Genomic DNA, 25,386 nt, shown 5'->3' with positions numbered 1-25,386 from the left:
GAACAGATCTCTAGTGCACAACATGCCAAGATTTTCCGTCAAACATCCAGTAAGGGGACAACTCCAACCAGCCTTTCTGTGAACCCTGCCTGAAAACATTGATTCTAGTGATTAGAAAGCAAAATCTAGACCATTTTCAGTTCACTTTTATGCATAAATGGCCAAGAGTTCAGGACCTCAGCAACCAGAAATGCTTCCATTGAAAGCCGTCAAGAGAAGTAACAGCGGGTTTCAGACTGACCACTCCCCCTTGCAGATCGGGTGTAAGTGGTTTAACAGTGTGCAAACCTGTCTGTAGAAATATCATATCATTCTGACAAATGTTTTACTTACAGTTTGTGACACGCATCATTATTTTAGAATAGTCTGTCAAAAATGATTTGTTTCTTACTATTTTGATGCAACTAGCAAAAACATTTGAAGTTTTAAACATGCAGCCTAAAAAAGCAATCATTATAGCATTATTCGAACAGGAGGGTAGAGACCTCACCACTGACCACCTTATAAACAATTTCAGCCTTAGCTGCAGATTCCTTTCAGAAGGAGGGAATTACTGCTTTGATTTTTGATTTAAGATGATGGCAAGGTCTCTCAATTTGAAATTTTCTCTTATCACTGAAAAGCTTGACTTTGTAATCATAGAATCACAGAATCATAGAATGGTTAGAGTTGGAAGGGACCTTGAAGATCATCTAGGTCCAACCCCCCTGCCATAGGCAGGGACACCTCCCACTAGACCAGGTTACTCAAAGCCCCATCCAGCCTGGCCTTGAACACTTCCAGGGATGGAGCATCCACAGCTTCTCTGGGCAACTTGTTCCAGTGTCTCACCACCCTCATGATAAAGAATGTCTTCCTAATATTGAAACTAAATCTACCCTCCTTCAGTTTAAAACCATTACCCCTCATCCTATCATGACACTCCCTGATAAAGAGTCCCTCATCTTTCCTGTAGGCCCCCTTTAGGTACTGGAAGGCCGCTATAAGATCTCCCCGGAGCCTGCTCGTCTCCAGGTTGAACAACCCCAACTCTCTCACCCTGTCTTCATAGGAGAGGTGCTCCAGCCCTCTGCTCATCTTTGGGGCCCTCCGTTGGACTCGCTCCAACAGGTCCATAATCACACATTCAAAGCTCTTTCCTCCTTCAGGATCAATTTAAAGGGATAGCATCAGATTGAAACCTAATTTTATCAACTGTACTATCAACATTAAGAGTTATTTTAATTAAAGATACATTTTGCCCATAACCCAGGTATTTCATCTCTCACCATTGAGAATTCAAAATAGACTCATCTCCACTTTTCTCTCATCTATATTCAGTTGCTTAAGAGCATCACATGAGGGACTCAAGTACTGCAAAGAGATGATGATATTTTAATAAAAAAAGTTTCATTGGACTGTTTGGTTCACTGTTAGATTTTTTTCTCTTTTTTAGCAATGTGCCATCAATGAGCCACAAATTCATGAAAAGCTGCCACACATTTCCTGTATTACAGTGCTTTCTTCCTTTCAACATTACTCTGCCTGCTATTTTCTCCCGTTTCTACACTTTTTCCTCCACCCTTTCCGCTACTTTCTTTGTTCTTTCTTTTACCATCCTGCTGACCTACTCTTCTCCTGAAGATAAAATTAAAATAAAAAACCTCTAAAAAAATGCTTGAAAGAAAGTCACTGCCACAACCAAAATTCATACACCTATTTTGTTTGCGCTGCATCACCTCTACCAACCTCTGTGAGGCCGGGCTCTGCGCTGCACTTCACCTGCTATGGCAGAACCTTGATCCCAGAGTCCTTCTGCATCCAGCAATGTGGTCCTTACCCCCGCTGGCTGGACAGATACCTCCCAGCTTTAGGACACTGCTAGAACAGCAAATACTGGGTGTGCTCGGTGTGAATGGCAGGGCGGTGGTAGCAGGGGGCTGCCCCAAATGGGACACAGCCGGCTCCAGCCAGTCCACACTGCCACAGGCAGCAACCAGCTGGGAGGAGAGCTGATTGGAGCTGGGCCTGGGAAAGGGGGAGGAAAGGTGGGGGTTTTCCACAAATGTTTTAATGTGGGGTGGGCTTTTTTTGGTTTGTTTGCTAATATCAAAGCAGCTATTAAATATTTATGTTAATTGGCAATAAATTAAGTAACATTCCCCATGTCAAGTCTGTTTTGTCTATGACAGTAATTGGCCAGCGATTTCCCTGTCCTTATTTTGACCCAGGAGTTTTCTCTCCTGTTCTGTTTTCTCCCCAGTCCCACTGGGACCGGGGAGGTGAGCGAGTGGCTGTGAGGGGACTTGGCTGCAAGCTGGGACAGCTCCTCCACCCCCTTTCATGGCCATCCATGGGATGATGCCCACCCAGTTTAGTAACCTGGCTCTGAAAAGTGGCCAGAATTTAGGAAGTCAATGCAAAGGAGAGCAAATGTAGCTCACATCCCTGGCCTGTCTATAGATATGTTTCGGGGGTGTGTGTTCTTATAAACCTTAAGACTGGAAGTTTGTCTTCTGCTCTAATCATAGTGTTTCATATCCCTCCCTTAACTTCCACAAGAATTGAGGACATCCTACTGTCAGAGTAATACACATGCACATATATATAACAATATAATACAATAATAATGAATATTTTTTTTTATGTTGATAAAATCTTGACATCTGTGATAACCCCTACATCAAATACTATGTTTGATCTTCAATGCATGGGAATATTTAGGTCCAGACTTCTGTCAGGGGGAGCCAAACAACTCCAAGAACAAACCCACATGAATGAGTGGCCAACTGTCTGTCACCAATACAAAAGCCTTGGTCAAATCAATAAATACAACTGTATTTATTAGTTTGTATTTGTGGCTGTGTAGACACTCTCATAAAGACAAGACCTCACTGAAGTATAGAAGCCAGGAACATAAAGTAATGGGCAAACGCCACTTAAACTTGCAGTACTGCAGGAGGGAACACCTATTTTATAAGTAATCTGTAATTTGAGAGTGGTATGAATAGGGGAAAATAATAATTTATGTTACACTTTCATCCTCTTTTGAGAATTACCACAATTCCAAGAACATTTAACTACGCTAGTATGATGGCATGGTATCACAGATCCAGAAATTCCGAAGGACTATTCACCTAAAAGGACTCTATAAGTCAAACCCCAAATCTCATTTCCTAGCATTTCCTACAGCAAACTGCAACAAGGCTGACTGGGGTGAATCTGCTTTTCAACAGTCAGCGGTACCTTGCAGCTGTCAGGAAAGAAAGTGAAGGTGACCCTTCCTAAGTGACACCGACAGGGCAATTTCAGGCAAAGGAAGCACAGTTAGAAAACCGGGAACCCCAAGGCACTACCACTGTGCCAAAGTTACTGCTAGAGACATATTCACTGAAGCTCTATGGATGTGCCATACAAAGAGCAAGCTTGCTTTCAGATCTGAAGCACAGTCAATTTGCACCCTGATTATAAAGTACCCCATCCACACTGCAGAGAGTTTTGACAGCCAGCACCTATTTTGCATTTTACTGCCAAGAACAGTAGTCAAGGGGTTGAAATTTAAAGAAAAGCAGGAAAAGGTATCCATAGCTGTTATACCACCAGCCTGTCTAACCAACACAATTACCTATTTGGGATGACTTTTATAAAGCAGAAGTAGAGTTACATATAATTAATCCATTCTATCTAGTCCCAGTTGTGCGCATTTACGTTTTCATTTTTAGAAAGTTGTTTTTAAAGACCTACACTGCCATGATATGACATCTTACTGGGATCAAAGAATATGCTGCACCTCCAAGAAGCTCAAAATGACACCAAGTTTCCAGTTCTTTGGTCACCCTCACAGGACTTCTGAACTGGTGAAATGCCAAAGCTGCAGCAGGCTGTTGCACATCACTGGAGGACTTACAGGAGTGTTCACTGAGAGGAGGTTTTGGAAGCAGATAAATGTGGCATGTTTAGACTGTGCAGTGACTATGTAGAAAAGGAGAAAATGGGTATTGGTCACCAGCAACAGGCAGGCCAATACAAATTTGAAAATGACCTGGAATTTTGTATCATTTATGCAGGCAGGGAAGTGAGACAGACATCTCTGTACCTTAATGCATCTTTCAGGACTGAGCTACATAAAGATATTGTATAAGAAAATGCTCTGTCCTTGTGGCATTTTTATGCCCACATGGGCCAATGAGTGCCATTCACTCAGAAAGCTAGTGAGACTCACTTTTTCAGCACCAGTTCAACTACAGACCAGAGGGCTGATCTGCAAGTTTCAGTTGAACTAGAAACATTTGTATGGTGACACAATGTGGTTTAAGACACTTTCTGGAGATAGGACACTTTGAGAGCTCACCAAACTATCACGTAAACATCAACATCAATAACCTTTGGTAGTCTAGAGTTTCACTCAGATCTACGTTCTCATCTGAATGACAGCACTCTCAAGAAAGTAAACTGTGCTCTCACCTGACAGAACAGATAAGTCACAGAGGAACCACAAGCATCCCCCTGCTCTGCTTAAAATCAGACAGGACACAGCATTCAGATCCTCAGAAAAGATCTAGCACTGGAAAATATTTCCCATCCTTTACTCATCTAAAGAAAAAATTCCCCGTCCACCCGCTCTTTCTCCCTGCTGTCCACAACTGAATCACACAGGAAAAATGCTCAATATTCCAATTTGGATTTGACCAAATTCCTGTCTAATAAACATAGACTGACTTTTGAAACAAGCAATGAATTCAAAACAGAAATCTACCAGAGTTCCTTCAGAAAATGTCAAAACAGGTATTTCAGTCACTAACATATTTCTAAAATATCTTCTACCTGAGGAATTCACTGGAATTTATCTCTCACTGAAAAGCTTCAGCAGAAACTCTTTCTTTTAGTTCCAGCAAGTAAACATATTTTATCAAGAATTTTTTCAATATTTCACCAAGAAAACATTGCACCAAGGAAACTCACTTTCTTTCCCCATTTCAAACACCATTTCTTTCCAAAACTCCTCTGAACACTTTCATTACTAAAGTCACTTCTCGGAGGACTTGTAGTTTTAGCAGGTGACTCTAAGCCACTGACCTAAACCAAAAATACTTCATTTAAAAAACAAAAATCACTTGGCTTCAGAAAACATACAGAGCTAATTTCTGCTTTTATATACATATACAAATCATCCCACTGAACTCCCAAGGGCACTGCCTAGCCAGAAAAAGCATCCTTAATACCAGAGAATGTTTCCAGATTGAGATTACTTCCACTCAGTATCAAAGCCTGGGGAACTGCCCTTAGTTAGTCCATGTTCCACATTCCCCTACTTTATAGAGATCTTACATTTCCATCTGATAAACTGTTCTTTGACTGCACCTCAGCCATTTCCTATCATTGCATCAATACTGCTTTTTATCACAGGATTTACCTATGCAAGTCAGTCAATGAATGCCTTTGAAGCTTGGGCTGAGCAAATGCAACACAACTGCAATTTGTCAGCATAGCTCAAAAATCTACATAACTGTATTTTCTTAAACATTTTTATATCATTTGTCATGTAAAGCATTAAGATAACAACAAGCCCTGGTGTGTCCGAAAACCTGCTTAATTCTATTTTGTACAATGCATACTTGTCCATGCATTTAAAAACCTGATAGCTTATATAAAGCAGAAAACTTCAGGACACAATTGTAATCACCTTGTAAGAGGTGAGAATGCCTATTTCTCTTCTGTTGCTAATACACAGTTTGCCTTATATCAAGCATAATCCAGCTTCTTTAAAATACCTGACTTGGGGGCAAGCACTGACTAACAAGAGATGCTTGAAAAGAACATTTTAGACCCATTCTCAGTGGGTAATTAGATAAAACAGTTTTGTCTGAAGACAAACCTCAAATAGTATCTGCTTTTCTAAGTAAACATTCCAAGCCAATTTAAAACCAGAACATAATTAAAATAAAAAATGAATAAAAGAATTAAATAATTTGCTTAGAGGTTATGAGATCTGTGTCGCAATTCACAGAATCCGAACTATAAATGGGCATAATAATAATAATAATAATAATAATAATTCTACCCTTTATCTGTTGTGTGTAGCCTTTCAGGGCAGGGAAAAGCTCACCATGATTTCACGGCACAGAGGTTTTCTGATTTTAACAGGTCCAAGAGATGCCGTATATTACAACGAGAAGCAACACCAAAGTTATTATGAAAGTTAATATGGAAAATACTGCTCTGCAAAATCTTTTTCTTTTTGGAACGATAGTTTCAGTATTGAAAGGACCAATCATTTCAAACCAGCAGTTACTGGTCTGCGGACTGCCAGTCACACTGCGACCTCAGCTCTATCTCTGTTTATCCTAGTTATTGCACTGTAGTCTAAAAGGTACTGGCAGAATAATACAGAGATTATCAGCAAGCCAGTCATGTACCAGATTTCCCTGTCTTATTTCTTCCACTACAACTATGTGACAAGCAGTGATAGGGACAGTTGACTATCACTTGGAAATAATATGTAGAATATTAATACAAACAGATGTTAATTATTTCTTTTTTAAAAGTCTATGACAGTTGCTAATGTATCAGAGGTGTCTGGATTTTCACCAAGACATGGTAAACACTTGATTTTTGAAGGGCTGTCTGCAAGAAAGCACTAAGGGAGAAGTATTCCAAACTACAGTTTATTAGAATACTTGAAGATAAAATATATTTTGACAGTGGTATTTTAACAGCTCCTATAAGCCTGTGCTTCTGTACCCTTAAAATTCTATTAAAGATGGACACAGTGTGACTATTTGTATGTTTTTTTCTCACTAAAGCACAAAACCCCTTGTTCTCCCTTAACTTCAAGTTGACTTGGCACTTTGGCATTATAAAACCAAGTATGACAAATATAATGCATTGATCCTCTAGGGCCCTTTGCCCTTGCTCACTTTTTGCATTGTTGCTGATCTGTGAGTTGCAGCATGTGCTGGAGCTCACAGACAGCCCCATCAGCCCGCTTTCATGAAAAATCTGATATGTAATAGCCTACCCATCTGGCACTGAACTAAATCACAGACAACTGTACTTTGAAAATGATTAGCCAGCACATACACACAGTTTTACAGCCAGCTCCTCTGAATTAAATATCAAGACATTTCTTCTTCAGTCTTTCCCTCAAACCTCATTAGATTCACCATTAACCTCGAACTAGTGATGGCTTGTTTGGGATGCATTACAGTTACGCCTGTGGAAACAGTACCTCTTTTTTATTAACAAAGGTCCCATAAAAACCTGCATTTTTTTATTAGTGTGGCAACACTCTGGCATATGCATCGCCCTTTAGGAATGTAAACATTAACATGTACCTACTCTATATTGCTAATGTGAGCTGGAGGCACAAAGAAAAAATGCAAAGCAATAGGAAGTTTCTTAAATACAGGCTTTCAGTTTCTTTTAGTGGTAAGTCAGCACTAGTTGCCCAGTTCTTGGTGCCAAAGTCTGCTTTAAAAGTGGCTATCTGGGTTAGCTTCTTCTCATAACATATCAAGCTTTAGTCAATAATCTTATCTTCCATTTTACCAAGTTTTGTCAGTTTTATTTCTGCACTTTGCATCTGAATGTCAGAAAGTCTCTGCAAACAATTCTAGTGTTCCCAGTCACTCTGCTGATGTTTAAAGAGGGCTGTTTCTCATGTGTGTAATTACAAGTCTATCAGCTATAGCCTACCACTCCAGCAAGATCTGTTCCTACGCAGATAGCATCTTCCCTTTTGCTTTAAATCACACCATCCACTGGATGTGCAGATAAAAAGACTAGCACCTGCGGGCGCTATCACATTGGGAGGTGAGCCCCCAAAATTCATGGCTTTACAGTATCCTGTAGAAATTTTTCCTGAAGTGCCTAAGATTACTCTCCTACAAGCCCACATCCAGATACAAAGTATGTAAGTCCTGGGAAAATACAAAGCTGGAGGAGAGTACTCTGGCTCAGTTCCAGATCTAACATGTAGTAAAGGGTGGCAACATACAGCGCAATGCCAAGAACTAGAGACCGACCCATGGTACTGTAAGCAACAGAAAACTCATCATAGAAGTAGAAATCCCAGGAGCTTCTGATTAAGTCTCCTAATTCAGCTGCTGCGTACCACTTTTGATACTCATAGCACCACCGCTCTGCCTTTTTTATTTTTTATTTAATATTCCCATCCTTTGCCTGTTCAATTTCTAAACACTTTTTCAAAAAAGCTCTCTCCTGCTGTGTCCTGATAAAACAGTGGCAACTTTGGGATCCTGACCTTCTTAACAATAACACATACAGTTAAGCAAATAGCCGACTTCATGATTCAGTAACCAAGCTCAAACGTACACTCCAAAGCAACAACAAGTATTAACCATGTTATTGGTGCACCTCATACCTTTAAAGAGAAATCATAATACAAGACATCAGTTCAAAATGTTTATTTCACACACATGCTTTTTACATCCAAAACTGCTTCTTGAATTTGATTAGAATTTTTAATTGTTTCAATTAATCCACAGCTCTGTTTCCCAGTGAATAAACTAACATTCCTTCCTGGTCTTCTCCCCACTCACAGATTTAACCAACCTTAAGCACGGTTTCCAAGTCATAATGTAATACAAACTTTAAATAAGGAGTTCAATCATTGCCATCAACAAAAAGCTTCTGAATATACTTCCTAACTCATTAAGGAATAACTCGTACCATCAGTCACTCACTAAAACATGTGATTCTCTCTTATATTGGTGGCAGAATTCTCGGAAGGATGACTCCAGAGGTGAAGTTCCGGCCCTGCTGAATTCACTGGCGAGTTCACAGCTCCCATTGATTTCAACAGCGCTCAGACTTCCCCCCTTACCAACAGCAGGCAAACTCTCTTTCACTCAATTTTCCCTCACTGTATTTTCCAGTTAGAGCGTTATGCCAGCAGAATTGTTTCCAAACAGCCTGGCTTGTCTGTCTGTGTTTGTACTTAATCCTTTCTCTGTATATGCTTTCTCTGTACAGCCACATGCTCTTGCATATGGAAAATTCACACACCCCTGCACATACACACATCTTACCCTTGCATACTATAGCAGGAAAAGCTACTGTAGTGAGGAAATATTTATAGAGAAAATTATTACTTAAGATGGAAATAACAGAGATGTGGCCTTGAAACAGTTAATCTTCAGATGACTAAAAGCAGTTAACCTTCAGTAGTGATCAGATTCCCAACTTTTGTAGAGGCTGATCACTCTTGGGGCTTGTGCACGGTATGCAGAGTTCTCAAGGACAGCTTGATTTCTGGCATCTCTGGACAAGTTGGAAATTGTAATTGCAATCACAGTGAGCTTCTGTGCCTGGAACTGACAGGCAAAAGAGCTCCCTCTCCTAAGTGGCTATACTTACAGTGTGCGTAAGCGGGAGGAAAAGCGGAGGTTACACAAAAAGGAGTCTATAGTGAGATGGGTTAGGTCACCCCTTGCCGCCCAACCCCAGCAACTTAACACGATGGAGTGAAAACCTGTTTGAATCACAGCTGAAGCACACTGCCAGGTAGTGCAGCAACACTGCTGTTCAGTATCAGCTATTCTTAGACACCCCTCATGCCAGTTGGAAAGGAGGATGTCTACATAAATGACAGCAGATGAGGATAAGGAAAAATGTCTCACCGCTGCCATAAAGGATTTCATTTGATCCTTAAGCTGCCCTTTAAACTGAGGTTCAAGATTAACTCGGTTGTATTTCCCAAGCAGCCATGCAGTCAGCGGAATGACTGTGGGGCGCCTGCATGTACTATCCAACTACTGTTAGTACTAACGTATTTTCAGACTTTCTACACAGACTGTTGAAGACTTGGGTCAAACGCTTCACTAGGAAGCATGAGATGTATACAAGGAATTAAAAATAATTCAAGGGACAGTCGATAGTATTTCTCCAGCCAACTATATAGTCATATAAGGCAGGATCTTACAAGGAGACTCAGTGTAAATGCCTCTGTGTCCACTGAGAAACTGTACATCACAGAGTGTGTCCCTAGGGAGCCCCAAGGACTCTATGAAAGCCATTGTGGGCCAGGGAAGGAACCCAAGAGCTTCAGCTTAGAACCTTCCTATATCTAACGTCAATGGTGGAAACCAAGAAAAGGTAAGTCTTCTCTCACCTTCCCCACCTGCCTAGCCAGCTATAGGCTCCAGTGTGCGTTCCACAATGGCATCTAGATATACTTGAAAAAACAAAGAAAGCATCTAGACCTATCCAGATCTCTGTGGGTTTTCAGTTGAACAGGACATAAATTTCTCCTTTGCTAGTCAGCTACATGATTTTGTTCCTCTTGAAACCTCTGAACCAAAGGTAAGTTTGATACATCTTGAGGACTTGTCTTTATTACAAGACAGGCTTACAATTTAGGAAAAGCTGTTTCTTTTTGCAGCACAAGACATCTGACTGCTTTATTAATTTTGTAAATTAGGACAGACATAAATAAAAGATGGAGGTATTAGCCTCCTGTATGCAGCTTTAATTTGTTTGCTGCATGCCTGGTGGAGGTCATTGTCACTTATTACCTTTACACTTCACTTGACAAATGCTCTCCTGCACGCTGAATGCTGCTCCTAGAGATGACAGGGAACTACAGTAAGTCCAGGCGAAGTCAAGAAGCTCCCTAGATCTTAATTATAAAACCATAAAAGAAACCAACTGCCTCTGAAGCTCTCTTACCAGGAAACAAATGAGAATGGGAAATTTATTTCCAACCATAAATCCCAAACCCTTCAGTTTAATTTTTCCCAAGTTAACTTTCTCACCTAGCTAAGCAGCACAGCCTTCTATTATTAGCTTCTGGCCCAGTATCAGCTGACCACCATCAGTCAAACTGTCTTCATCTCAATGAGCTCAGGGACTCCCAAGGAACTCTGTGTATGCAGACTTGTGCTTGCAGCCTCTAATTATTTTCTAACAGATAATGGAGCATTTAAGTTCAGAGAGGATAGATTAAACTTGTAAGTGGATCAAAACCCTGGACAGAATCACAGCTCACAGGATTACTTCCTGGAAACACAAAGCTTAGAGGGCTAGAGAGGAAAGGCCCTCATCAATTGTCTGTTTCCCCATGACAAGTTAGTTTAAAGATACATATTTTTAGTCTCAAAGATGGTTTGCTATGCTTTCCAACTACAGCATGACATTGAATTTATTACATTGGAATGTATTACATTATCAGCCAAGCATCTGGTTTGATGTTAAACCATCTGATCAGGGCAATAGCTACTTGACTTATCAGACAATCATAACAGTCAAATAATTTGAGGCTGAGGAGGGGAAATTGTTTTCACAAGCGAAATCGTAAGTCCCTGTTCTACTATCAAGGAGCCTCTTAGGTGCTTATTTGCCTTTTCTCCTCACAACAAGCCTCTCTTCCCTCCCTAAAACTCAGGACCCACACATATTCTGTTACGAGCCTTGGGGTGAGGAGCAGGATATCCTTCCCTCCTAATACCCTCTGCATCTGCTGGTGACTCCACTCCCAGATACGCTTGCAGGCAGACCAGTGGCAACAACGCCTGTACTCTGAATTCAAATTCCAGCACCCTTCTGGGGACGATAACGCGTGACCAGCCAAGCAGGGAGGAGAAACTGTGCCCCCCAACTGAAGCACACAACCATTTCAACACCTGAGGGGAAATTCTTTAGACTATGAAATTATTCCAGAGATAATACGTATTCAGAAATACATGGAAAAAGGGCAAACCTACATTTTTTAAAAGAGTAGCAACAACCTCTGCACAGTGAAAACAAATCCATAGAAGTCCACATGTACATTCTGCTTCCTCCCTGGCGAAGGCAGCATGGGTTACTTAGTAGACTTCAGCTTGCATTGTTCTAACAGACATGGACTACTGCAGTGATAAAAGCTACATAAGAAAGAAGGGAACAGAGTAAAAGAAAAAGAGCTAGCTGGGAACATGTGGAGAAAGCCCAAAAAACAGACTCTGCTGCAACTCCTCGAAGAAAAATTCCAAATAGGGGATGTAGTTTTTGAAGATGGCCAATTCATCATCCCCTGATGGGAGAAGGGTGGGAGGTGTTTGGCCATAGCAGGTGCTAACATCATGCATTATACCATTATAGTCATTACGGATCCATTAGTGGGTGTTCAAGGTGCTGAAATGACAGCCCAGTAGCCAAATTGTTGTTCTTTACTCTTTTAGCATAACATTTAGCAGAATTTCAGGAGCTTGCGGAGCACTTTTAGACTTACATTCTGCCAACATTAGAAGTTTTAACCAGAGCCTATGGACAATGCCACTGACATCTATACCAGCTATTTCTGTAAACACTAAAGTGTGTGAAGTACTCTCCCTGTACACAACTGCTGTTTACAAGAGGCTTTACATCTTCCAGAGCCTCTCTAAAAGTTTTCCTTGCAAGTACAAGGACATACACAATTGAGTAAGAAGTAATTGCTGATAAAAGTACACCTATACTTGACAAGTACAGAACAATGAAAGTCATGGGTGTGACTCATATAATGACACCTCCTTCCCACTAACCTCCTCCTCCCATTCACAACCAACATGTCAGACACTTACTTAAGAAAGAGTTAACCCCCACTGTGTTCCTAATGGCACTTAGTCACCTATATACCTTTAAAAAATCTGATACAACTGCTTTAAACCAACAACGACTATTCATAATACTCTTCTTACAGAAATCACAACTGATTAATTTTGCTTTCATATGTACACTTAAATTTTCCTCAAAAAAAACCACCAGTAAACAGTACCAAGTTTTATCAGGATAGTTATACTGACCAGAGACTTGGAGTGAGAAAGAGTAAAACACATTTTTCTAGATATTCTATATATTTCCATAACTTACACTTTAATGAAAGATATTTATCTCGTCATAATAGCTTAAAATTTTACAAAGTTTAAAACTATGTCCTTTCTAGGACCAAGAGGAGTGGTCACATTAAAACCATGAACAATGGTCATTCTCTTTCAAAATGTGGCTTTTTTTCAGGAAATAAATGACTGGGTTAGGCGGTGAGGATGGCAGGAACATCTGTACAATTGCATGAGCAATTATTTCGAAAGAATGAAATCAAATCTTCTTCATCAATGCAGTACAGCAAAGGATGTTACAGACCACTGTACAGATATCAAATGCAGTATTGAGACAAAACATTTTATTTCTCCTTATTGTCACTTGTATCAACTAATGATGAAGTCCAATTCTATTTTATTATGATTAAAAATAACCTTTAGGTTATTATTAACCTGTAGGACTAAAAGTAACTTCAACTCTTCTCTCACCTTATTACTGCTGGGTCAGAGACTCATGAGAAACTGTTAATATCAAGAGAAACCTTTCATAGTGTGGCTGTACCTTACATAGTTAAAATCACTAGAGTTTCTAAAAAACCTTCATAATCTCTGAGCCATTGATCAGATGTTACGCTGCATATACTGGAGGGAAATGTGGTCCAGTGAATTAAGTCAGCTGATCAAACTGAGCTATGAAGCCTCAGACAAGTAACTGTCGTTTAACAAGGACCTTATGTTTTCTTTGTAGAGTGCCTCAAGGTTAATCCATATCAGAGAAGAAGATATGACTATTATTCCTCCATCAGATCAGTGGTCACATCCTCAGCTGGTGCAATTTGCTCAGTTCCACTGACTTTCATACAGTGATAACAATTCTCTTATCTTGAGCTTGGAATCTACATCACTGACCACTGGCATCAGACATGGAGCACAGGTAACATTCAGCAGCCTTGTACTCCCACCACGTTCACTTCAAAAGGGTGCTGAATACCAGCTCTCCTCTTTCTGGAGCTCTACCATTAACAAGACTCTTGACCACCATTTTGTCCATTAAACAAACATCTAATACTCTTTATCCCTTTAGTGCAATTCATTCCTTTTGAATAGGGCCAAACTGGCTTTTTTTTCATTTATTTATCTGTGTACAATGATTATTGAATACATACTTTGCAGTGCTTTGTAAAATGCATAGGAAATCCCTTCATCTATACAGCCTTCATTCAATTGCCTAAGAACTCAACACATGATAATTTGTCTGAAACAGCTAAATCCGTAACTGTACACTTCTATTCATTTCTAGATGGAAGAATAGACTATATAACAGGAGTTCATTCTCCTTGTGGTTTACGGTCTCATTTATGCTAACCGAATTAAGCCTATACACTGAACAGACCTTCAAGACTTAAAAGTCCTACGTACTTTTCAAGTTCACAAGAGGGATTTACAAAAAAGTGCAAATTTCTATGATTTGTCAAAAAAAAATGTCGCTGAATAGGACATACCCATTCGCAGTGTCAATGAGGCTTGATCTTGACACAGAGCTAAAAACGGAGTGCATAGTCTCTGTGATCGTGGAACATTAATGAAAATTATGATCTTGACCTCTTATTAACAATATTTTAAAATAGTAAGGCAAAAGAGCTTTTGAAATCCAGTGTATTTCAATTTTCTTTCCCCTCCCTGTTATGCTTTGCTGCTGCTGACAGCTCCCAGACTCTCAGTGCTTAGTCCTCAGGAACACCGAAGAAGAAGAGACCTGAGGCTAAATTTCTGTTCCGGTGAGTTCTGCACCAGTGGAGACTTGCATACATAGCAAGGTGCTCCTCTGCCACTACTCTCTCGTCTCTAGCTTCTCTTCCAATGGAAAGATAAAATATCTGCCACGTGAGACAAAGGAGTTTCAGCCTTCCACTGACGGGAAGATCATTTATAAGAAAACTCCGGGCACTTTAGGGTCCATCATACTTGGCACTATGCCACTAATTACCCTGCTAGTGCAGGTACTTGTGGGTCTGGAATGGAATGACCTACATGCAAAAAACTAAACAGGGTGCAGCACTGTCTCATACAGATCTGCCTAGCTCTACAACTTCAGAGAAGCAGCACTGAGGTGTAACCATGGTTGGGTTTTTTTTTTGGTTGGTTTGTTTTGTTTGTTTGAACATTGCTGCAATAGAGAATGCTACAGACATGCATTAACACCGAGACAGTTTGTCAAAGACTAAGGGAAGGAGGGAAATGGCCTACACACAAAATCTCAGCAGCTGAGTTTTTTCTAGAGACATGATACCGTAGCACTCGCTGAACATCAGCACAGTATCAGCCCTGTGTACAAGCCCCCTTCCGCTACTTAAACATAAGGAAGAAAACTGGCAGAAATCCCTCTCTACAATCTCTGTGGACTACAGAAAGACATACACGCACACCCTCCTGCCCCTCGCAAAGACTCAGAGAGGCTGATCATCTCTTACTTACATCCATAAACTCCACATTGGCTTTCGGACCAGTGGTCTCATTAAGGATCTTAATGGCCACAGGAATCTTCACGGTTTCTCCCTCGGGGACCCAAATGCCCTAGAATGATTAAAAAAAAAAATGACACAAGACAAAAATCATAGTTACTTCATGCAGAATTAGAGTTCTTTTTGACACATTATGTTATGCAGTTCAGTTATGAACCTCAGAACTGAGAATACACAAAGTTATAACATAATAAAAATTCCACCCATCTCTATCACTTTATTTTTTATATATTTATATATATATATATATTTTTTATATATAGTCTTTTTTTATTCAAACTGATTAGTCAAAAATGTATTCCCATGACCTTATAGCTGCAGTGACCTGGTCAGTACTTCCTCCATTTCCTCCCCAGTTTAAAGACAGATGCAGTATCTGTCCTCCTCCACTGCTCTGAGCTACCACCTTGATTTGGCAGGTTTGCATTGCTCCCAAAGGGTTGGGCGATTGGTTTGACTTGTTCATTAAGCCCTACTTCATGCCTTTGCGATTTGGACATGACCAACAGATCTTAAAAAAATCTTTAATGGAAGTATTTTTTCCCTTGTGGGTTCTGCTCTTATATATTGGTTGTTAAAGTGTGCATTGACATAACTCACCTTTCCTATTTAAATGGACGAAACAAAAAGTATTACAGTTTAGCTAATGACAATATAAAACAACATGTTTTACAAGGTATGATCACTACTACAAGACCCACGTGACACTTGCAAAATGAGACAGTTTATGTAGCTTTCCAAAAGTGTACTGTAAAGCCATTATGTAAGCACAGAATGATAAACTTTGATACTGCATTTTAATATCCAGACAGCCCAGCTTGTGTAGTCCTCTTGCATGCAAGGATGTTGTGGCTGACACTCTTTTTCTCACCAAGAAATAATATCTGCGTATCTGATTAAAACTGAAGTTAACATCTGAGCCTGAAGATGCCTCTCACACAATTCCACTATTCTATGAGTTTCCCAGACACGTGGGGTTAAGGTCCCATCCAGGGTACGGGATGCTTTGCTGCAATGCAGAATTTGACTGTTCAACAGTTAAATGAAGGAAGTCACTGCTGTGTATTGAAGACTCTTACCTTGTATACAGTTCCAAAGGCTCCAGAACCAAGAACCTTGACTCTTTTCAGCTCAGTTTCCTTCAGGATACGAAGCTGTGCTTGGTTGGGTGCAGTGCCACTTGGAGTCAAGGGTTCCACAAGCTATGAAGGAAAACCCAAAAGTCCTAAATATTTGAAAATGTGAAGACCCCTCAGAAGTTTATACTGAAAACAACCAATCCAAGTAAGTACTGGAATAAGACAGTGGTGGAGTCTATTGACCACTGACCTGCCAATTTATGGAGGGATTTCTCACCTTCAAAAGCAAATGAGCAATGCTAAGAAGCCAAGAGACCCAATAAAGAAAATCCTCACTCAACGTGTAGTCATTGCCACCAGGAAATGCATGATGGAATTATGAACTGGAAATTGAATTGGTGTCACAATAACACACCCAAGGACTTTTGCTAATGGAGGCAGTATAAATATTTTCTACATGACAGAAATACAGCATTTATTATCAGTGCACCACACTCTATTTTTGCCCATTTTAGTGCCTTTTAAGTTGGCCATATTTCTTTCTAATAGCTCTGACTTAATGGCTCATCACAGTCTTATTCTGTTTTGGGGAAGGGACTATTTTTCTGAACTTCTGTTATACCACACAGGAGGACAGCTTTAAGGAGACCACTAATTTATAACAGCCACTAATTTACTGCAAAATGGCACAATTAAACAATTTGCTCAAGATGTCCCAAGAAACTTTGTAAATGAGTCACAATGGTACATTCAGTTAAAAATGCTCTCAGATCTCAATGTTATTCCATCTCTGCCAGAAAAAACAACGCTTCTTTAAAAATAAATTAAAAATACATGAAAAGGACAATACTCTAAACAATGAAAAATAGTTTGTTCTTTTACAGGATGAAGAAAATAACTCAGGGCTACTCCTACTCAAAGTGGTTTAGAGCCACTGCAGTAATTCAGAGTTGTCTGTTTACAAGTCTAAATGAACAATGCTCTGCAATTTGAGAACTACTTCTATGGGTCTTTGAGCATCATGAGCTGCTTCATTAGTTGACCAGAGTACTTTGGTTCAGGTAAAAAATACCAGTATCTGGAAATTATTGGAGTAAGAAAACATAACAAAACCAAACAGCAACAAGTCAGCTTATCACAGAAATAATTTGTGAGCTGTACTTTTTTTATAATGATTTCTCTTTCCTCCTTCCCACTTCAGATGTCCAGCACTTACATGGCAAAAGAAAGAAGGTTTACTGTAAAAGAAAAGTTGATAGACTGGTGATACTCTTCTGTATTTTCAGTGTGTGAAGGATGAAAGCAGCTTCTGGCCACAGTCCACCAACACAGGTATGTCAGGGAGAAGTGTTGTGAGCATCTAAAAAAATGCTTGTAGAGTTTTACTGAGAATGATCTACATAAAGAACAGGTCTGTCACAGCCTCCAGCTATAAATAGAGACTTTAGCTGAAGCTATAGTCACTTGTGTGTTTATCTCAGGATGCTCCTGATTTAATTTTCAGTAACTAAGACAAGACAACAGCTTCTCCACATATTCAGTGGGAGACTCTGGTCCTTCAGGAACTGTTGTCAGCCACAGCTTCTATCTGACCAAATGCAGAACAACAGCCAGACTTCAAAGGCAATACTTCTCAAATCCAATGAAAACTACCTGCATAAAATCATCTATGCCTCATCTAAGTAGGGGATGACACAAAGGCAAGATTTACTTATCTCACGGCACTGAGTATTGTTAAGCTTTCTATACAACTGAACAGTATTTAAGAAGCAACACAAATTCTAGCCAAGCATAAAAATTAGACAAACAGAACGGGGATGCATGTATCATTTGCTTCCAGGGTCTACAGTGGAGATGAGTGGGAGCAGGACGCTTGGAAGAGAACAGAAAACAGCATTGTCAAAGAATTACTAGCTCACAACATTCTCAAGCTTTATTACCTTACAAGGGGGTCCTTAATTTAAAAACATCATCACCTGCAAAGTGTGTCAAGCATAGGACTGAGGAGATGGTAGTAATCACCTTTGCTGTAGCTGACAGATAAAGATTTAATGTTACGTTTAAATATACTTCTTAGACTGCCACCTCCACTACTGGCATTTCAACAAGCAGGATGGAGTAGGCACAGCACTCCTTCCTATAGCTCCACTGCACGTCTTTGCCAGTAGAACTGCGAACCTCATTTGGCTAAGCTCTGGGAAGTATCTTGGCTTAATAAAATACATCATTATTACTGCTTATGACTACAGACTTTGACAAAATCTGGACTACAAAGGCAATACAGGCACTAGGAACACCAGTAAGTGACAATCTCTGCATCTAAGCATTCCTGATGAGCTTAAGTTTGCATCAGAGCTTGCTGAAATTATTTCAGTCTTAAAAGTCGACCTCAGTATGTACTGGACTCAGTATGTACCTGTAATATTTAAGCATGAGAGCTGCTAAATGTAATGTTCAACTGGGGTAGAAGTTCCGTTGAGAGCAGGATGGGAGTTCAAAAAATCTGGTGGAACATGAGTTCATGATCACATGGATCTTTTTTTGGTCCTCAAAAGCCAGGAATCTATATATGTACAGAAAACTAATATCTTGAAATAGCTTCATTCATTCCATCAGATCAATCCTGCAGAAGTTCGCAAAAGGATTTCTATAGACCTCTCTGGTAACGGGACTGAAGATCTGAACATCTTCAATATAGAAGCAAAACAGCTCTGCATATTTTTTTCAAATATTCTCTGAGAAGCATGCTCTCACCTCAGTTTCCAGGAATCTTCGCAATGCTCTCTTCTTTTTAATACTTTTGCGCCGAACATACACTGCAAATGTTAGGCCCACAATGACGATGATGAAGAGGCCACCAATAACTCCCGCAGCAATCAGAGGGGTTCTAGCAATCAGAATCAGAGACTTTATTTTTAGGTAGAGTGAGAGACCAAAGAATGGTTGGGTACATAAAACACAATCACTTGGAAAGCTTATTAACTATCTTAGGACCAGAACTTATAAGTCAGTCCAAATGGGAAGTCAGGGGAAACACATTAACATATGGTATGACTTTTCTTGGTTTTAATCAATATACCAATTCTACTTTTTTCAAACCACCATGCATATGTGAAGAGTTGTGTGGACAAGGAGATACAACATGCACTTTAATGGCAAACGCAAATCTGCAATGGCAAAATGAGGATATAAATATCTGCAGTTTTACTGCAAAAGCTTAAACTATGTTTACTCTTCGGCTCCATCCAGATTAACTCATGGGCTTGCGCATTTAGGAAGTGAGAGGCAACTTCAAACATGGTGTTTCATAGACAAATCTGGAGGCATCACTCTCGTACACCTTCCTCAAGTGAAGTATATTTATGCATGAACAATGTAATTCATGATTAGGACCATGCACCTTTTTGGAATTCATGGTTCATTACTATTACACACAAACGTTTTGGTTGGGGGTTACGGTTGCAGCCATCTGGTTTTGTTGTGGTTTTTCAGCACAATCAAATCCCAGACCAAAAGACTGCTGTGATGGAGCCAAAAAACTCCTGTGAACAATGCCATGCGAGGCTCAGCTTTTGCACAAGACCTGTTGTCCCCCCACGACTCCTTGTAACTCCTTTCAGCTTTCCAGGATCTTGAGCAACGTGAGCTGCAATTACTAATACGGTTTTCCATAGTGATTAAGATACAGTAGGCTGGCATCATGGTAGATACTATACAAGCACAAAACAAAAAGACTGTCTCAGAGAGTCACTGTTTGACTTTGGTGCCCTTATTTGGAGATCGCCTACACAGTCAGTGGAGAGAAGCAGACTCCCTCCAAAGAAAAAGTCAAAGTCATAGGTGCTCTGACTCAGTTTTCTTGCTCTCTCTCCCTGCTCCGTCTCTAAAGGGTGGGTAGCAGCCTCCAGACTAAACCCTTAAATTAGGTATTTTCATAGAATACCAACAACTTATTAGCATAAACACACTCACAGCATTTAACATCCCTCCAACATCAGCTGGACAGTAGCTGAAAAGATGGGTAAAAAGAGACAGCATGACAACTGCAGAGTATAAATGGTGCTGAAACCACTGCCTGGTAACTACAGGAAACAGGTTAACTATTGTCAAGACTGCTATGCTGTAACAGCCTTCCTTGGTTATGACTGAATGATGATGAAAGATACATTATGGTCTATTAATAAAAACCCACTACACAGCTATTGAAAATTTAAAGGAAGGAGACTCCCACAGAAACAGTAAATTGATTTATCTGACCCTTTATTCTTCTTTTTATGTCCTACCACAAAGCTGAGCAGTGGGAAGCAGTGCCATGTAACCTGGTTGGGTATATTAAGGTGTGTCTACACTGAGTACCGTTTTGAAGCCCCTCTCTAACCTGTCCTAATTGTCCCTTGTCACTGCAGTTTGGTTCAGAGAGGTCTCAAAGCACACAGCCTGGGTTCACTTCAGATACCAACCAGAAGATACATTTCTGGAGTGCACCTAACATGCTCCAACCTCTAACTGGCATTAAGGTCCACAGGATCAAACTAGAGCTAACCCAGAGAAAAATACCTTGCAGCAAACATCGCCTAGACATTGGGACCATTACTTATTGCATCCTCCAGATCCAATCCTATTGTGTCACTCAGTTCATGTTAACTGAGACAAAGCCTCATTCTCCCGCATCTAGTTATTAAAGCACCGCTATCGCATTTGCCCACGGAAAACACATTAACATTACACAACACTGTAAGGCCTATTATAGTTAAAAGACTTTACAATGGAAACCATAAAGCCTGCACATAAAGGAAGCTGAATGTTGTCTGGCTGTGAAATGGATGATGATGTTTGGGAAATACAAGTCCAGTACCACCTACTCCTCAGGCAGAGACACTCCTCCTTCATCTAGTTTGGCCTTAAGACACATTCCCCTTTGTAATCCCATTGTTACTCTGATGATTTTGAGTGCAGAGCTTAGATTTAAGGACCTGGCATATCCACCTAAAACAATGCTCCTCTTTATTTGCATGTGCTTTCCGTGATACTGATGCAAGAAACTCTTTAAGAGGCAATTATGAAAAACACTGGAGACTCAAAGACTTCTATGGAACTAGCACTGACTAAGGTTCTTGAGCAGAACAATCATAATTTTTAACAAACACCACTAAACCACAGACTGACAAAACAGTCAGGAGATCTTTCAGCTTTAAAGTGCATATTAATAACTATCATAACAGCTGTCCAAATAAATAATTAGAGCTTTATGGTACTGTGTACACTAAAAATAGTCCAAACAATATTGACATGGTAGATGATTATACGGAAACAGGTTCAAAGGAGACATAATGAGTAGCGAAGAAAATAAAATGAAGCTACAAATTCCTTGGAGCCCTTTTCTTGTTATAGAGTACAGGGGTTCAAATGAATCTTTAGGATTCATTGTGCCAGCTCTCATTGACTTTATAAGAAAGTCCTCATCTATTTTAGTAGTGAATTGAAAAAAGCAAATAATTTGCAAAAACTTCACCAAACAAGTATTTAGTCATTAATGTGAAATATGCTGTAATTGTATATCATATCTGAATTTTCACGAAGTACCATATAAAGACAGCATTAAGCAAGCTTAAAAAGGAAGTGTAAGAGGAATAATACAATGTGTGAGGGTGGGGGGAAATATTTAAATGCTAAACAAATAACCGTAACGCAGAAAATTTTTTATTTTGAACTCAAATAGCGATCAGCTTCCTTCACTCGAAAGTTCACTATCCTTGCATAAAGATCATGACAGACGCAAACATCAACAGATCTAAATGGATGCAATTGTATACCGTACAGCTTCTCCTCACTCTGCTACTAAGCTAAGCCCCAAAGTCAACAATCGTGTTTTATTTGCTGCAATACCAAATGACAAGTCCCTGCTTTCAGTGCTTTCTGGTAGCATCAGTGCAGTTCACGGTTGTTTCTAACCACGCATAGATTATTTTCTAAGCCCAGTTTTCTGGGTGTCACCTACCTCATTTAGGTTATTTTTACTTATGTTCGTTAGGCTGAGTTTGCCTTTCTATCTATTTTGCTAACATCTTCAAGTCTTCTGTATCTTTTCTCTACTATTTTCACATTTGCAGTTTCTTATATTTAATACCCTCATGAATTTCATTAACATGCTGTTTACCTCTCTTTTACATAATTGTTAAGGTTGTTTAACATGGATCCCTGCAAGGTGGTACTGTCAGAGATGCTGCTGAAGACATGAAACCTTCTCCCATTTTGTTTTTTTAATCTAATCCCTTTTTTGCATATGCCCTTAACCAACAGTTCAGCTTCACATACACCTGGACACACAAATCTCCTTATCTCTAGTGGCATTAAGGGCTTAATCCACTTACATTTTTGTTACATTACTGTCCCACAACCACCTCTGTGAATGCAATTCGCTACATTTGCCCACTTAAAAATAACTCCATGACAGTTAACAGAAGCAATGTTGATGCCAAGACAAAAATGTAACTATCAACAAAACCCATTTTCTTAAAGTCATTTTTAAAAGCATGGAGACCCCACGTCTCTGTTAGGGCTCGAAAAGGCTGAAGTCAAGCAAACAGAGGTAGTTCCACGTCAGTCCTGCCCATCCAGCATAAATAATGGGACGGCCAAAAGTCGATCCCAGCTCACATTCCTTTCAGCTCCACCAGGAACCCAACAGGAAACTCCCGATACAGCCACCACTTTCCTTACACACTCAAAATCTACCCGAAAGGATGAAAACAATCTTTGCTAGGTGTTTCTGGACTTTATGCCCATCAAAATAGACTCAGCAGTCCAAGAAATACGGCCCTGAATCATAACTCAACCCTATATCATTAATTTGCTGTCTCCCACCCCTCCTTCAGCTGAGGACAGAATACCCAATTAATGACTGTAAAAGGCAGCAGCAGGGGAGGCAGTGGGAGGGAAAAAATCACAATATGAGAAAAATCCTGCTTTCTGAACTAGAAACTGTGTATCTGTGGCTAAAAGTTGAAAGTAAGATTCTAGTATTCCCTTAGGAGAAATGAATAATATATATTTCTTTTTACATGTGTACAGCATTTCCATATTTAGAAGCACGTAACACCCACTCCCATACATCAAAATAAAGACAAGAAGTTCAAAGTTAGTATTCCAAGATGGACAAGGATACTCAACAGGGGGCCTCGTATCATTCCATCCACTCCAAAACATCAGAACATCTGCAATTCCCACAGTGCTTTGAGACCAGGTATTAAAGCTTAATTACTGATTTAGATGAGCACACCGTCTCATACTCTTGACTGGAGAGAGAGTGCCAAAGGGGAAAGGAAACAGAATTGTGGTCCATGGAGTAAAGCTGAGAAAGAACACCTGTTTTTCTCTTTGGCATTAACCCACCTAACATGTTATGTAAATAAACTGAGCTTTGAAGCTGAGCTGTTAGTGGGCTTTAAGTTCCTGCCTCAATCTTCCCCACCTTCCCCTCCTTTGAGTTTTATCTATACAGCCAAACAGGATTCATTACAACCTTGAGTATTTGCTAAGTAGTCACTTCTTGCAAATTTTCATTATCAAGGCATTATTTTTTCCTGATGGACGATTCATACATTCTGCATTCCTCACTCCTTCCATCAGTGGGGAGTTCAGCTGACTTTGAAGCTGCACTTTTAGAGATCTAACGGATTCTGCTAATCCTGGAATGATAATGTTAGTATTTAAAATATACAAGATAAACAATCAGACTGGGAAGCAAATTTGTGTATGTTTTAATAGCTTCTCTCCGCCGTGCAGCGCTCCTCTGGCAGAGCTCTACAACCACAACTTCCAGAGTGCCTGGTGTTCCCGAAACAGTGCTCCCCAGGGGTGGGAAGAATTCAATTACCGTTATTCACATTAAGATGTGCTTTGCGTCATACTTTTCTTCTTCAAGAACAAGGCTCCCTTCCCCCTTTCTCTACCTAATCTGAGGGTGTTTGAACAATGACAAATGTCACCATTTATGTACAGATGAGGACTTTTTATCACGGGAAAACAGAAATTTTAACTCACATCTGATATCACGATTCCTCATTTCACCTAGATATGGGCAAACTGCATTCCACTGTGCTGTCAACAAGCTGTAGTTAAACTCTGGTGGCAGGTAGTTCTAGCCACAACTTTAACCTGCAAAATGATTGCAACATTGCTGTCTATGTCTAGGTCCATTCAGCAGTTAAATATCAGAGTTTTCACTTTTGACAGGGCTAATGCTGACAGATATTTATTGTCAAAATTGCTTTTTTCTTACCCACACTGGTTCCTATATTGAAGTCTTCTTCATGCAAGTATTTAAGGACATTTCTAGATCACTATAATCAAGTTATCTGTATGCTCAAAGTTTTTTCACCAGCTTTGCCAAATGAGAAGAACATGTGCAGAACAGAGACTTGTAGCCTCTAATTGACAGTGTACACATCTTCCTCCTCTAGTATACCACTAACCAAGATGTGCTGTTGAGAGCAACTGTGCTGTTAGGATACATCAAAATGTTTAACATATGGTGACATCATTTACTGAAAGTTTGCACATATTTTGGTTACCAGAGTGTTTAATGAAAACAAAACACCAACAAGATGCAAACAAATGTATTACGTGCATTCCTTACATTGTAAGTGTCCCCTACTCATGCCTCTTTTTTTTTAAAAAAGGTAGGATTCCTCATTTCACTTGGCAAAATAAATGAGGTCAAAGAAAACAAATATTAAGTATAGCTTTGAGAATGAATATACCCTAGAATTCTAGGCATTATTATGTATTGCTTATAAATTTATGACATCTTTATTATTATTTAGCACACACAGTGCACAATGGATTTCTTTGAAACTAGTTTTAAATCTGAGTGGCATGATTTTGGAGAACAACCAAATTTCTGTTATGTTTTCACCATAAATTACTAAGAACTCTCAATTTTAACTCCCCATTAATACTGTTGACTAGGAATAAATTCTGAAATCTCTGGGATTACAGTATCAATAC

At 39.7% G+C, this 25,386-nt stretch overlaps 1 protein-coding gene across 1 annotated transcript in view; it reads right to left on the bottom strand.

Annotated features, from left to right (window-relative positions):
* Nucleotides 1-25,386, bottom strand: part of ERBB4 (v-erb-b2 avian erythroblastic leukemia viral oncogene homolog 4) — a 419,420-nt gene that overhangs the window by 110,589 nt on the left and 283,445 nt on the right. Inside the window, exons 17-19 of the mRNA XM_009887598.1 lie at nt 19,132-19,264; nt 16,378-16,500; nt 15,252-15,350 (exon numbers count right to left, since the gene is read on the bottom strand). Coding sequence (XP_009885900.1) covers nt 15,252-15,350; nt 16,378-16,500; nt 19,132-19,264 — 355 coding nt within the window. The remainder of the gene's footprint in view (nt 1-15,251; nt 15,351-16,377; nt 16,501-19,131; nt 19,265-25,386) is intronic.

This window comes from Charadrius vociferus, unplaced genomic scaffold (assembly GCF_000708025.1).
Source record: "Charadrius vociferus isolate BGI_N301 unplaced genomic scaffold, ASM70802v2 scaffold136, whole genome shotgun sequence".
NCBI classification, from domain to species: domain Eukaryota; kingdom Metazoa; phylum Chordata; class Aves; order Charadriiformes; family Charadriidae; genus Charadrius; species Charadrius vociferus.
The sequence above is the reverse complement of the archived record's forward strand: the minus strand, read 5'-3'. Positions and strand labels throughout refer to the sequence as shown.